The sequence below is a fragment of the Elgaria multicarinata genome, chromosome 11 (genome assembly GCF_023053635.1).
Source record: "Elgaria multicarinata webbii isolate HBS135686 ecotype San Diego chromosome 11, rElgMul1.1.pri, whole genome shotgun sequence".
Classification (NCBI taxonomy): domain Eukaryota; kingdom Metazoa; phylum Chordata; class Lepidosauria; order Squamata; family Anguidae; genus Elgaria; species Elgaria multicarinata.
This window is the reverse complement of record NC_086181.1, coordinates 32,991,719-33,006,103: the sequence shown is the minus strand read 5'-3', so window position 1 is coordinate 33,006,103 and position 14,385 is coordinate 32,991,719. Positions and strand designations below refer to the sequence as shown.

The window sequence follows — 14,385 nt, the reverse complement described above, 5'->3', positions numbered from 1 at the left end:
TGGTCTCATTATTTGCAGGGGTGGCCCATCTCCTCCCTGCCCCGCCCCTGTACCTGTGTGGGTGAGTTGGTCTGTTTGTCTGTCTAATCTACCAACTGAGAATAACACTTGCTGCAGTGAGCTCCAGTCCTTAAAAAATGACACCACAATAAAAAATCGCTTAGCTCCCCCTCTGGAATTTGCTACTACTAGTAGTATTGCATTTGTTGGGAGGATGGGTCCTCGGTGGCAGTTTAGGAACTGGCTTTAGTTCTTCCTACAGCCCCTTTTCATTGCCTCCTGAAAAGCCGCAGAATTTCCCTTTCTTTCTCTCCCAGGTGGAGACGGTGCTTCTGGAGGATCAGATGGATGGCACCTATGTGACCCAACGTCGCCGGTCACCCCGCCGGTCTCCCTCGGCTGGCGTGGACGGACTTTCCCCGCTTGTCTCCGAGCAGGACCTCAATACTATTCAGGTATAAGACATCATGGGAAATGGGGAAGGAGAGATTGTAGAAGGTGTGGGAGCTGCAGGTTTGCAATGCATCCATGGGCACCATTCAACTGGTACAGCCTCTCCTGGCAAGGGAACGCAGTGATGGGGACATCTTTGCCAGTTGGTTTCTGCTCCTCCGAGCAGTGTCAGGAGCTGCACAGAAGGCCAAGGTGGAGGGAGGGAGAGATGGGGGCATGCAAGGTCCCATCCAGGATTTTATTATTTATTATTATTAATATTTATTTATATAGCACCATCAATGTCCATGGTGCTGTACAGAACAAAATAAAACAGAATACAAAACACCCTGCCATATGGCTTACATTCTAAAATCACAATAACAAATAAACAGGGAGGAGAAAGGCCAACCAGCATGGGAGTCCCAGCGTCAGACAAGAGGAATAAGAACGTAAAAATAGTGCTGGATCAGACCAAAGGGCTCTTTAGTTTAGCATCCTGTTTCCCACAGTGGCCCATCTAGATGCCTCTGGGAAGCCCGTAAGCAGAACATGAGCACAACAGCACCCTCCTCCTGCTTGTGTTCCCCAGCAACTGGGGTGAAGAGGCATTTTGCCTCCTAGGGAAAGCGCGTGCATTCTGCCACTCAGCCAGCGAATTAGCTGTAGGACTCCGGATGTTTCTAGTCCTTAAAGCTGCGAAGAACTGCTTGAACACACAATGCATAGCGACATCTCTGAAGTCCAGAATGGGAGGGGAGATAATCAGGAAGTTCAGTGGGCAGTGAGTCATGTTCTTCAGATTTGTAGGAAATAATAATAATAATAATAATAATAATAATAATAATAATATAATAATAATAGCAGCAGATCTATGCAACTGTTCTTAGTTGATAGCATTCTGTAAAGTTTCAATGTGTGGCATATCTTGGGTGAATTTAATGCTGAACTTTGACCCTTCTCCTAGTAAAGGACACTGGAGAGAGGATGCCAGGTGTGAAGGAGGGAGCAGGGCTCTTACATTTCTTTATTTTAAGTGATGATATTTATACCCTACCCCTCTTCCAAGAAGGGTGTTTCCCATTTCATCCTTACAATAACCCAATAAGCTGAGCTGGGCTAGGCTTAGAGAGAGAAAGACGGAATGTTACTTGCCTCCAGCTTCATGTCTGATTGGGGATTTGAACTCGGCTCTCACAAGTTCAACACACTAGCTCTCATGCTTTACAGTTATATGGCAGGAATTTCTGCAGGTGCAGCTCCTCCTTGCATCCTTGTGAGCGGAATCCCTTCTATGCAGAAGCCTTTCCCTAGTTTTTTCCTCCTCTCCTCACCTTACTGGCACAGGATAAAGCCAACTGCCAACCGTAAAGGTCTGAGGGGGGAAAGGGCCTTCTAAGGTGTCATTCCTGGCATATGTAACACTCATGCTTTATCTCAGCTGTTCCCAACCTGGGGAGTCTACCAGGTTGGGGAGAGCTGTTCCCTCTCACTTATTTTCAAACCTTCACATTTAGGGTTGCCACCTCAACCACTGGTGTTATATTATCGTGGCCCGGGGTGGGATTTGCCACCCAACCGTTTGTAAGGGGTGGGGGAAGAGGGAATAAACTATTGTTAAGGGGGTGGGGGAAGAGGGAATTAACTATTTTAAATTTGGATATACTTTCGATGAATAAGGCTGGAACCCTATGTATGCCCAGGCCGAAAAATGTCCTTCAACCGGGGAATGCTGGGAATTGTAGGACTTTTTTCCTGCCTGAACATGCATAGGATTGTGTCCTTAACATGTGTAAAAGAGCAATGACCATTTACTTAGCCATGCCCCACACCGCCTCTGGGAGAGGTGGCAACCCTAATACCGTACTTCCGGGGATTGGAACTTGGGACCTGATCCACCCCTTATTGGTCCTGCTCCCCGGGGAGTTTCCTCACATCCCTTGGTTCTGTGCCAAGCAGACCACGTTCTTTGCCAAGCAGGGAGGAGTGTCAAAAGGGGAGGGGGCATTTGGGATTGTGTATTGCTTCTCATTTCCTCCCCTCCCTACACTACAGCCCCTGATCTGCTGCCCCTCCCGCCAAGGCGGGTCAGGAAAGTTCCTGAGCAAAGTGACCCGGCGCAAGGATCAGCCTCAGCGGGAGAATTCGGACAGCGACACGGACCAATCAGAGACCTCAGCCAAGGACGCTGGATAAGCCTGCCCCATCCCCACTGTATTCACAGAGAGAATAAACAACACACGGCTTGAACCCTGTGCCCCTTTCCCTCCAAGGCCTGGAGGAAGAAAGGACTATGCATCTCTCTCCTGTTAGACATCTGACATAAGGGTAGCAAGGCAATTGTTGTCGTTGTTGCAAAGCATGCTGGGGAGATGCATCCTGGGTAAACATCAGACCCAATCCATTGAAAAAACATTCAAGGAGCTAAGGTTGCCACCTCTTCCAAAAACACACACATTTAAATAAAATTTAAATGAAACAAACAAGAAACAAACAAACCAAAAACCCTGGCGATTGCTCTTTTACATATAGGACTGAATTCCCATCTAGCCAAAGTGTCTGTTATAGAGCTGAGGTGACAACCCTATCAGAATCATAAAATGGCAGCAAATTCACTACCCAGGGGCATGCTGGGTAATTACACTGAACTAAAGGGTCATTATCTTCCTTTCTCCTTCCCATTTGTTTAAGGTGCAGTCCTATGCAGCTTTAGACAGAAAAAGGGCCTACAATTCCCAGTATTCCCCAACCAGGCCTTTTTCTGTCTAAACCTGCATAGGATTGGACCCTTAGTAATGTTGGAAAAGTGGAGCGAGGTAGGGTGGCCAGACATAGACCTTTTGGAGGGCTCCTCTACAAGGGAAAATTCAGCCAAGTTTTTCCACCACTGTTTTTTCCACGCCACATTGACAAGAAAAGCCACACTTCGTGAAATTCTCCTTTGGTGTATAATTTTTGTGCTTCCCCCCTCCCCCACCCCTGCTATTGTTATTGCAAAACTGGAAAATATTGCCATTGTTTATAGTATTGTTTCCAGTTATTATAGGCATATTCTAAATTGTATTTATTTTAAGTAATTGTTAGCCAGAGAGACTTGGGATTCAAATCCTTAGCTATGAAGCTCAACTTTGGTTTCTCCCAGCGTTATCTGCTTCCCAGGCTTTTTAAAAATACATATATTAGAGAAACACCATTAGTATGCATGATCCTGTCCAGAACAATAGTATACACCTCTATACATAGCCCTAGTGAAAGGTTAGCACACTGTGATGCATAAAACTGTACTGCAGCTTTTCCCAATCTTGTGCCCTTCAGGTGTGTTGGACCAGGTTGGGGAAGGCAGTTGTACTGAAACACAGCATATAGCCATTGTTATTCCATTAAAGCAAAAACTTTTAAGAGGCATTTGGGGATTAAGCTTTACCTATCAGGACTTTGCGGTTCTTTACACAACTTCATTAGCGCAGCACTTTAAAATTAAATGTCATGATAATTAAAAAAACTTATTAGAAAACCCAACGATTCAAATTATAAATAATATTTTCACATTTATTTCATGCTCCATTAACAAGTAATGCCTCTCATTAAAAAAATAAGTTCTGTTTGGTCTTTTATTTTTTGAAAAAGAACGGAAACAATATTGACCGTTCTGAAGTCTGTCATTTTGTATTTAATCCCAGTATTCTATTAATGGCAGCCAAGTAAAACTTTCAATCGCTTTTTTTTCATTTGGTCAGCTTCATCAGAGTAATAATAACCTAGACTTTGCACAGCCATTATTGCAACAATACTATTAATACTGTACCAGAGGTACAATATAAGCCTCTTAAGCACTGGATCTGGTATTACTTATTGTGGTAAATATAGGTCATTTCTACACCTGCCTTTTTTCCAGGGATCGTCCCGGGATCATCCCTGTGCATGCAAATGACACACAGGGGATCCCGGGAGCAGGCAGGGACGATCCCTCCATTCTCCTAGGATAATCCTTAGGTGTAGAAAGGGCCATAGTTTCCTTTTCATAGTTCCTGGTTGGCTAATAGGAAAAGAAGTGGATCAAAGGGGTAAAATTCAAAATATGTCTTATTTAGAGTAATCCCATTGAAATGAATGGGGCTTAAGTTAGTCATTGACTAATTTTATTTATTAATGACATTTTTATACCACACAATAGCCAAAGCTATTACAATATAAAATACAATATAAAAATAAAATAATCAACCAGAAGCTAGCGGCAAGACATTTAAAATACAGTATCAAATAAAAACAACTTTAAAAAACTAAAACACTTGAGAGAATAGAAAGGACTTCACCTGGCGCCAAAATCAACACAACGTAGGCGTCAGGCAAATTTAAGTTCCATTCATTTCAACGGGTGTGCGCTAAGTAGGATTTATGTTGGATTTAACTAAAAACGGCCGTCATAGTGGAGGCCATTAAAAACATGTAACTTTAAAGAAGGGGTGGGCACCCTCTAGGTGTTTGATTGGACTGCAATTCCCATCATTCCTCTCCATTGGCTATGCTGGCTAGGGCTGATGGAAGTTTTAACCCCGCAACATCTGGAGGGCCGGAAATAGTCCAGCCCTTGCTTTCAATGAGAAAGTCCGTGGAGGCTATAAAAGGCAGCCTTTCGCCTATTTGCTAAATGGGGCTTTTCCAGCCTCCGAGTGCTCGATGGTTGTAGCCCTAGGAAGAAGAGACAAGGCGGCCGAGTCTAGTCTGCGCTGTCGCCATATTCTGTTCGTTCTGACACGCGACGAACGTTACTTCCGGAGACGTCCGCTTGGGAGAGGCGAAGTGTAAGGAAGAGGGGACAGAAAGAAAGGAAAATCCCCACTGAGCGTTCACCGTTATGGGAAGAGAAGGTCTCCCCTTCAAATACTAACCGTTTTCATTGTGGTATGCCATTACCTCTCCTTTGTTTGGATGTACAAATGGCATTTTTTTTAAAAAAAGACACACACACCCCTCTTCTTCTGGTACAGTCTAACCCACTAAGGCGCGGTGAATCATAATGGCTTTTAAAGAGACAGCGGACATTTCCTTCCCCCACCTAATAAGCACATTAGGTGAAGGTTGCAGAAACCGAAAGAAGCTTATTGCATTGGGCCAATTAAAAAAGGGAAAGCGCCTGTCCCGAGTCCCCTGGGAGGGCGGTGGGGCTGGACCAGGTCGAGGCGGGAGCAGGACTCCTGGGTTCCTTGGGAGAGGTGTGGTGGGTGCGACTGTTGCATGATCTCAATCTTGCCTTGGGGCTGGGCAGAGCTCGCAGGAAGGCTCCGATCTTCAGAGAGCAACAGCCGGCGGCAAGATGAAGCAAGAAAACATTTTCCTCTTCGTCCCCAACCTCATTGGTATGTTATGAGATGGTGGGCGATCGCCGGGGTGGGCTGGAATGTCGCTTAGCTTTTATTTTTAATTTTTTCTTGTTTTATCGTTTGCGTTATGACTTTAACGGATTGTACAGGAAAGAGACTTTGGTTACTGGGCCGTTTAAAAGCGCAGTAAACAAACAAACGAAACGAAAGAATGACTACAGGAAGATTGCAATCCTAAACGCATTACTCAGGAGTAAGCCCCATTGAATACAGTGGGGCTTACTTCTGAGCGAACAAGATTAAGGCGGTGCCCTGCTGCTCCTCTAGGGCAGAAAGAGGCGGATTCTAGATCTGGGGACCTTTTCCGGGGATGGCCTTTCCAGATGAAGAGGTCCATGTTCAGAGACAGTATTTTTCTGCACACCAGATGCTGGGAGACGAAGCACAAGGGCGGAGGGCTTATTGCAGTCTTCCCCAACCGAGCCTCCTCCCGCTGTGTCGGACTACAACTCCCATCAACCCCAGCCAGTGTTTCTGGCTGTGGCTGATGGGAGTTGTAGTCCGACACAGTGGGAGGGCCTGGGCTTATTGCCATCATGGTCTGTTCGAGGGTTTCCCAAAAGCCATCCCGATTGGCAGCAGTGGAGAATAGGATGCTTTACTACCTGGCCATTCGGCCTATCCTGTGAAAGCTGCTCTAATTGTCTTCTTCTCACCTCATCCAGTCTGTTTCGTGACCTGCTGTTTTCATTAAGTGTTGACTCTGCTGCAGCCGTTAAAAGGCAGCAGCCCCCGAAATGTCTCCTTTAGATCTCGCAAGTGACCCAAATTTTTTGTTAGAGCCAAGCCTTTTTGTTTAATGTAGCTTTATCTAAGAATCTGTTCCTCCTCTTCTGCATCCATGCAGCCAAAGGAAGCGTTACAAGCTGGAGCGTCAGAGTTGTGCGTGGCTCTTACCTAGAAGACAGGGGATGGGGGGCCTGCTGTTGTAGAAGCACAGAGACCAGCTGAAATTCGGGTGGATGAAGGCTGCAGGATTTGTGGGGGGTGGTAATAAAAGATTCAAGGATTGTGTCTTATTTTTCTTCCCTTCCCTTTGCAGGTTATGCTCGCATAATCTTTGCTTTTGTCGCTTTCTATTTTATGCCAACTTCCCACGTGACGGCATCGTTCTTCTACCTGCTTAGTGGGTTCCTTGACGCCTTTGACGGCCATGCGGCCCGGGCCCTTAACCAAGGTAGACTCGGCCTGTGCTCCTTCCGCTTTGTCCCTAAAGCTAGAGGCCCACAGTGTGTGATATGGAGGGGAATGTTATGCTCTAAAGCAGCCAAATGTGAACCACCATTTTTTTTTCTTTTGAGAGAAAGAGAACATGTGAAGCTGGGTCATCTGGCTCAGTGTTGTCTGACCTGACCGGCATCTGGTTAGCCACTGTGTGAAGGAATGCTGGACTAGGTAGGCCCTTGGCCTGATTCAGCAGGGCTCTTCTAATGTTCTTTTTCATGGCACCCTATGTGGACTGAAGGAGCCACCAGCCTTTCTCACCATTGGGCTACAAAAACATGCCAAGCACCCAGCAAGCCATCATCCAGAGGTGGGGTATCTCAGGCCCAGGCGCCAAATCCAGCCCTTCTGGGGTCTCAAACCAGTCATGCCCCCTTTTCCTTCAACCACAGATAGTTTGATGTTTGTAATTTTCCCAATCTAAAAGGTTGACATTCCTCCCCTAAAGCTCAGTTAGTGGCAGCAAGAGCTTTGAGCTACAATATGCTGATGTTTTTGTATCATTTGCCCCGCCTGCTTTGCCTTTAGCCCCACCCACCACTGGGATGCCCTCCCCCAGGAGCTTCTCTGAAATGGAGTTCAGCCCTTGGTTTGAAAGAGGTTCCTCACATCTTCCATAATCTATGACTGGTGAACTGGTTTTGACTCGGGAGGGTTACCAATGGTGTAGGGCTTGCAGTGTCCTGTACACCAGGTGTGACCCTCCAAATGAACTTGGGCTCCATCTCCCATCAGCCCCAGCCAGCATGGCCATTGATGAGGGCTGATGGGAAAGCCAGTCCAGAGGACCACAGATTTGTCACCCCTCTCTGCACATTCCGTCCTCTCTGTTGGTGCATTTTTCTCATCCTCGTAAAGCACTGTTTTTTCTTACTGATGTATGATGCTCCTCCCAGGTACCCGCTTTGGCGCCATGCTGGATATGTTGACCGACCGCTGTGCCACCATGTGCTTGTTAGTGAACTTGGCGATGCTCTACCCTGAATCTGCCCTCTGGTTCCAACTCAGCATGACCCTTGATATCGCCTCTCATTGGCTCCACCTCCACAGGTATCGGTTGGGAGAAAGGGAGGAGCTTAATACTATGGCAGGGTTCTCCAGGGACACATTTGAGGATTTACAAAACTGCTGTGGGCACCACCACAAAATGGCTCCCATAGAGGAGGTGGTTAGTAGTGGGCTGGCTAGTTAAAACAGGTGGAAGGCAGAGAAATAGCAAGGCTGGGATGGAGGGGGAAATAGCAAAGCAAAGGGGTAGAATGGAGAGAGAGGGGAGGGGCTAGGAGTGGGGAGAAACAGCAAGATGAAGTGGTCAATGGGAGAGAATCAGCAATGCTAGGAAGGGAGAGAAAGATGAAGGCTAATGATGAGGAAGGGAAAGAAATAGCGAGAAAAGGGGTTGGGTAAAGAGAAAGACCAAGGCTAGAAGCTGGGAGTGGAGAGAGATAGTAGAGGAAAGGTCTGTGTGGATGGAAGAAGAGTGGGTGGCAGGGAGCACCTCTTTCCTTCTCTTCTTGCCTGCTGACCAGTGGCAGGTTCGGGAATAGGAAGGAGACCTGGCACCCTAATGTTTTTCAAAAAAGTTTTATTAAAAATAATTTTTTGAAGGGGATGGAGAGCTTTTTGAGCATTATTGAAGGTGCCAGCAACACTATGGGAATTTAGGGAGTTGCTTTATACCAGTCCAGATGATTTGTCCTCCAAGCCCAGTATTGCCTACTGCAGCGGGTCTCGGGGCAGAGCTCTTTTCCCATCGACTGCTACCTAGTCTTTTTAACTGGAGCCCCATGGATTGAACCGGGACCTTCTGCCTGCAATGTGTGTGCTCTGCCACTTAGTTATGCCCCCCCCCCCCCCCGGTGGAGGTGAAGGCAGTACAAGGCGTGTCTCTCAGGTTGCTTGGCTGTTCCTGATCTGAAACAAAGTCTACAGTCGTATACATGTTTCCATGGGAGTAGGGCTCATTAAACTCAGTAGGACGTACTTCCAAGTAGACATGAATAGAATAGCACTGCAATGTTTCAAGGTGTCACTGGTTGGCCTTGCAGTGTCCATAATTAGTCTTGTATGTCCCTGTAGTTGTACTGTGAACTGGTTCAAACATGCAGAACAGAACCACATGGTACAGTCCTTCCCAGATTGCACCACTTCAGACTACGGGTTGCATGTTTGAGTATTGCTCCACATTGAAAAATAAATAACACCCTCCCAGTATATATTGATGAAGGATGCAGTCCTATACACACTTACTAGGAGGATGTTATGTTGAAAATAGAGCTTATTTCTGAGTACACATGCATAAGATTGCATTGTTCGAGACTGTCTTGGGAAGTTGCTAACATCTCATTTCTGCCACGAACTCACTAGGTGGCGATAGGACGCCATTCTCTCTTAGCCTCAGTCTACCCATCTGCAATATGGGAATTATAATACTGACCAACTTTACAGGGTTCTGGTGAGGAATATAACACAGATAATGTATGTGAAGCACTTTAGAGTTTTCAAAGTGATACAAATTCTTAATATATCTTCTACTACTAGAAAAAATAAGATGTAAGGAAGAGTGGCAAAACGTTTTCTCGAAGTGTTTTAGCTTTTTTGAAATAAGCATAAACAGACCTAATCTGCATGATGTGGAGGTCTGAAAAGGAGGGCTTGCAGAGAGAAGATATTAAAAAAGGAAAGATCGGTATCCGTCTGAGCGAGGTAGAAGGGAAGAGGAGGACTTGAGCCGTCGTGTGTGATCGGAAGGGAAATGGACTGTTCTGTATTCACATTGCGACGCCCTTCTTCTGCTCCTACCAGCACTGTGGTAAAAGGTGCCGAGAGCCACAAAAGCATTGACTTGTCAGGGAACCGGATCCTGCGGGTGTATTACAGCTCCCGGGTGAGTGATATTTGTTTAGAACCCATCTTTTCCAACTCTTCCTGCTGTATCTCCCACCTCTCTGCCCTTTGATAATATCCTTCTTTTATGCCCTCCAAAGCAAAATACCATCCCAGTCATTCTCATTCCACCAGCATAGCAACCAGTCATCTGGATTGTGAGATTCCCTTCCCTCACGTTGTCCCCCACCCGGCTCCAAATCCTGTGTTTGAAACCCATCTTGCAAAGAAGAGACAACTAGGGGTGATTTCCCCCCCATTAAGAAATATACAATATTCCTCACCGAATTATGAAAGATGTAAATTTCATCAAATTTAGTTACCTGTTGCAACAGGGGTTCTCTCCTCATTTGTGACCATCCTATTGTATACTTTAAAGAAAAGAAAGGACTTCCCTTAAATTAGAGGGTATGAACAGAGTGTTCTGAATTCATGGCCTGTCAGTTGGTTTCAAGGCCCAGTTTAACGTGCTGGTGCTGACCTTGAAAGGGTGTCGGACTTCAGGGTTGGCATCCCAATCCTGCTGCCTGAAATCCCCCAGGTGGCCCCGCCCCCTTTCCCCTAACCACTAATCATTTGCTGGTTTCCTGGCCTTTGAGCAGTCTCTCCCCCCCCCCCCCAAATTCTAAAAGGTTGAAATGCCTCTCCTAAGGCTAACTTACTGGCAGTAAGAACTTTAACCCAAAATATGCTGAGGGGGTGTTTTTTGGTATGGTTTTGTAGTTTTGGCTTCACCCCTCACATTTCACCCCACCCTGAAATGTAGCCCCTGTGAGTTTCTCCAAAAGAGTTTGTGTTCCTCTGCCCTAAATGGTCAAGGCACAAGATAGCTTAAAGACCACCACCTCTCATATGCGAACTGCCCAGAGAGCTTCAGCTATTGGGCGGTATAGAAATGTAATAAATAAATAAATAAATAAATATGAGTCTACCTGCATATTAAGATCAGAGGCTCTGCTTGGTGGGCCTCCATCATTCGAAGTGTGGTTCAGGGCCTTCTTTGAAGTGGCACCAAAGCTGTAGGATTCCCTTCCTAGCCCTTCAGAAAGCAGGCCAGGGCTGTCCTTTTCCGGAAAGCCTTTGGGATCATCTGATTGCTCTTTTGGATAACCGACTGCTGCTTTTATTAACTTCATTGCTCACTTTGATTCTATTATTTTTTTACATGATGTTGCCATGTCTTGTATGCTTATTTATTTATTATAGCACTTTTATCCCACCCTTTAGCCAAAAGGCAGCTTATAATATTTAGATAAACTAGCAAAAGCAATTGCCATTAAGGCTGTTCACAGTGTTCACACAACACGCTAATCCCCACTCAGTGGCTGAACATGGGTTGTTTTGAGCCGTGGATTGTTTGTTGAACTGCAGTTTAGCGTGTTGTCTGAATGGAGCCAGGGTGGTTTGTTAACCATGCAGTGTGGCTTACTTTCTTGAACAAGCCACCTTGAGAACCTATGGTTTGTTGTGTTGTTCAGGGTAGTTTACAAGCCACCCTGGCTGCGTTCACACAACACGCTAACCTACGGTTCAGCGAGCAGCCCATGATTCAAATCAGTGCACACTCAACCACTGAGTGTGGGTTAGCATGTCGTGTGTGAATAGCCCCATTGTTAGTGTGTTTGTGTGTGTGTAGATGCATTGATTATTAACCCAAACAGCTTCTCTTTACTGCCTTCCCCCAGCTTGGTTTGTGTCTGATGTAGTTTGTTCTCCCTTTACCTTCAGCCTGTACTCTTCATTATGTGTGCTGGTAATGAACTCTTCTACTGCATGCTGTATTTGCTATGTTTCGGAGAAGGACCGCAAAGTGAGTATGCAGCACTGGAGAGAGGCTGAGGTGGAGGTTTGGGATTATGGGCCATGCCAGATGACTCCCTCCACCCCACCCACCCATTTTATGTTTATTTTCCAGTCCCGTTCCACAGTCCATTCCTGCCCGGACATCTCGGTCTCTACCGCCTGGTGCTGTGGGTTTCTGCCCCCATTGCCGTCACCAAGAGTCTCATCAGCCTAGTCCACTTGGTCTGTGCCTCATGCAACATGGCTGCTCTAGACGCTGCTGAGCGTGCGAAGCGGAAGTAGCATTTCAAGGCTACGTTGGAGGGGCAAAGGGCATTACTTCCCCCACACGTTTCCAGCAGGATCAACTGCCAACCCTCACTTTGTGCTGGGATGGGGATTTGCCTCAGATTAGCCAACTCCAGTTGTATAGTTCTTGCTTGCTCTGACGACCCCACCCTGCCGTGATACTTTGTGGTCTCTGTGGGATGATGGGCACGGTCCTGCTCCTCCTGGCTTCCTCCTTCACTTCCATAATGTGTTGCACTGCTTAGGAGCAAGTTGGTTGATGGGCAGCAATTTACCTCAACCAAAGGAGGAATTTAATCCACTGTTTTGAGGGCAGCTCAATAGAATTGTCATTTTGGGATTTTCAAGTTCTCTGCCTCATGCTGCTGGTGTATTTTGTGGGGAGCAAAATTCAACCAGAAGAGAAGTCCTGGCCTAGCCTTTCATTTTATAGAACTACATAGGAGTATTGCTCTGTGGGTGGGTGGAGGCATCATTCCAAGAATTCTCCAAATATATCTGGGCCAGGATAGAGGGGGATGAGACCAGCCATTTAGCAGTCATTGACTTCTCACCATAGTAACACCAGTGTTTACCAGAATCATCTATATCTTTAGGAAGTAGCCTGTTAAGAGGTAACATTTCAAGGGACCAGATCCCATTGTGCAGTATTGTCACCTCAGGATTCTCCCTGGCTGTTCAGTTTGACGCTTGTGCATACATTTTAACTAATGGTTGTCATCCTCCTATGTGAATGTTTTGGTAGAAATGCTTGACCATAGGCAGCCATATGGTAAAACCTCTTTGGAATCTTGTTCCCAGACTGTTTTCTCCTCACAAAGCTTTGCTTTCAAAGTGTCTGCCACCATCAGCTGTGTTTGCTGCACACATCTGTGGGGGTTCTGTATACTCTGGGGCAGCGGAAGGCATTCAGGAGCTCATTTTTGCATGAGCGGTATTGAGCTTTATTCTAGGGACTTGTCTCTTCACATAACCCTTTCCATAATTTTGCCCCCAACTTCAAACTGACCATAGTTGAAACCAGCTGTTCTCTTTTCTATAATCATGCATTTTATACCTTTAAAGGAGTGCAATGGAACCCTGATGTGAGGTAAAATGTGATATGAAGTAAATTTATCTGATGTGAGGTAAAAACTTTTGCGTCTGTCCGGCCTACCCTTGTTATTTTATTCTTTTTTTCCCAGTAAAGTTTTGCCTGCTCTGAAACTTGCTGGAAGGCAGAGAAACATTTCCTATTTATTTTCGACAAAGTTCTCAGCTCTGCATAGTTCTCTGAGATAATCGGAAGCCTGGACTTGCACAGCTGTCTTCCTCTCCCCTTAATCATTTGTTCATGAACACAAGTTGCCATATTATTTCATCGTTCCATTATTGTCAACGATGGCTAGGTTTACAAGTTGGACCCACGTATTCCTGAAGGTTTCCTTTTCACCTCCCCACAAAATCCAGCTCTTCATATTGGCACTTGGAGATGACGAGGTAGAAGAGACAGAGGAAAGAGATGGGGGTGAGAGGAATTTAGAAGTGTAACATTTAGAACCTGGTGGCATTAAAGATGTGACTGGTGTAGGAACCAAATTTGGGTAACAGGTAACCGTCCCCATGTCATCACATATTGAGCCAAACTGTAGAGTTATCTTTGCCATGTATCTTCCTCAGCTAAAGATGGGGTGGGGCACACAAATTGAGGTGATTATTCTTCCTGGCCTCCCTGGAATATCCCACACTGTCTCTTGCAGGATTGGGATCAGTGTTACCTTACCAGGCCCTCTCCTACCTTCATAATGTTACTGCCACACCTCAACCCCCAATTGTGCATAATTTGTATGTAGGTTTTGAAAAAATATAACTTTGGTGCAATAAGAGGCCTCTCTCGATAAAACGAGAGTTGCTTAATAAAGACCATCTGTGTGACCATGTGATTGTGTGTCTTAATTTGGCTGTCTCCAAGGTAAATGGTTTATTCCTGGAGGAATAGCCAGGATAAGTGTGGGTTTGGTTTGACCATCATCCCCAGCTCCGAATTCAACTGAATTTTGGATGTTGTCAGGACTGGCAGTATAGTTGAGGGGGGAGGGTCACCGTGATTTATCCTGGGGGAGGGCAGATTTTAGGCTTGCAGGATGTAGCTTATTTCCCCCCCCCTCCCCCTAGAACCCTTAGATCCATCAAACACAGCCTGGTGCAAAAGACATACAATTAGAATCAAAGAATTCTGCACCCAGTAAATAGTTTTCAGTACCAGAACGGAACTGAGCGTGTAGTTCTTTCTCACAAAACCCCGTTACTGGTTACACCTGCCTGCCTTCCCTATTTCTTCATTTCAACAGTATAATTTGGTGTGTGTTGTTGGGAGAGAATCACTTCGTTG

General features: G+C 45.9%; 1 protein-coding gene across 1 annotated transcript; it reads left to right on the top strand.

Annotated features, from left to right (window-relative positions):
• The first annotated feature begins 5,538 nt into the window (after positions 1-5,538).
• On the top strand, positions 5,539-13,933 carry CDIPT (CDP-diacylglycerol--inositol 3-phosphatidyltransferase). Its single transcript, XM_063137619.1, has 6 exons — positions 5,539-5,789; positions 6,856-6,990; positions 7,934-8,087; positions 9,843-9,924; positions 11,652-11,733; positions 11,839-13,933. The coding sequence occupies exons 1-6, from the start codon at positions 5,747-5,749 to the stop codon at positions 12,006-12,008; spliced, it is 666 nt and encodes a 221-aa protein (XP_062993689.1). The 5' UTR covers positions 5,539-5,746; the 3' UTR covers positions 12,009-13,933.
• The last annotated feature ends 452 nt before the right edge of the window (positions 13,934-14,385 follow it).

What these genes read in the sequence shown, in the direction of transcription:
- CDIPT (XM_063137619.1), top strand. Translation starts at nt 5,747, where the DNA reads ATGAAGCAAGAAAACATTTTCCTCTTCGTCCCCAACCTCATTG. An exon ending in GGGTGTATTACAGCTCCCGG is followed by an intron (nt 9,925 to 11,651) that starts GTGAGTGATATT and finishes CTTTACCTTCAG; the next exon opens with CCTGTACTCTTCATTATGTG. An exon ending in TTTCGGAGAAGGACCGCAAA is followed by an intron (nt 11,734 to 11,838) that starts GTGAGTATGCAG and finishes TTTATTTTCCAG; the next exon opens with TCCCGTTCCACAGTCCATTC.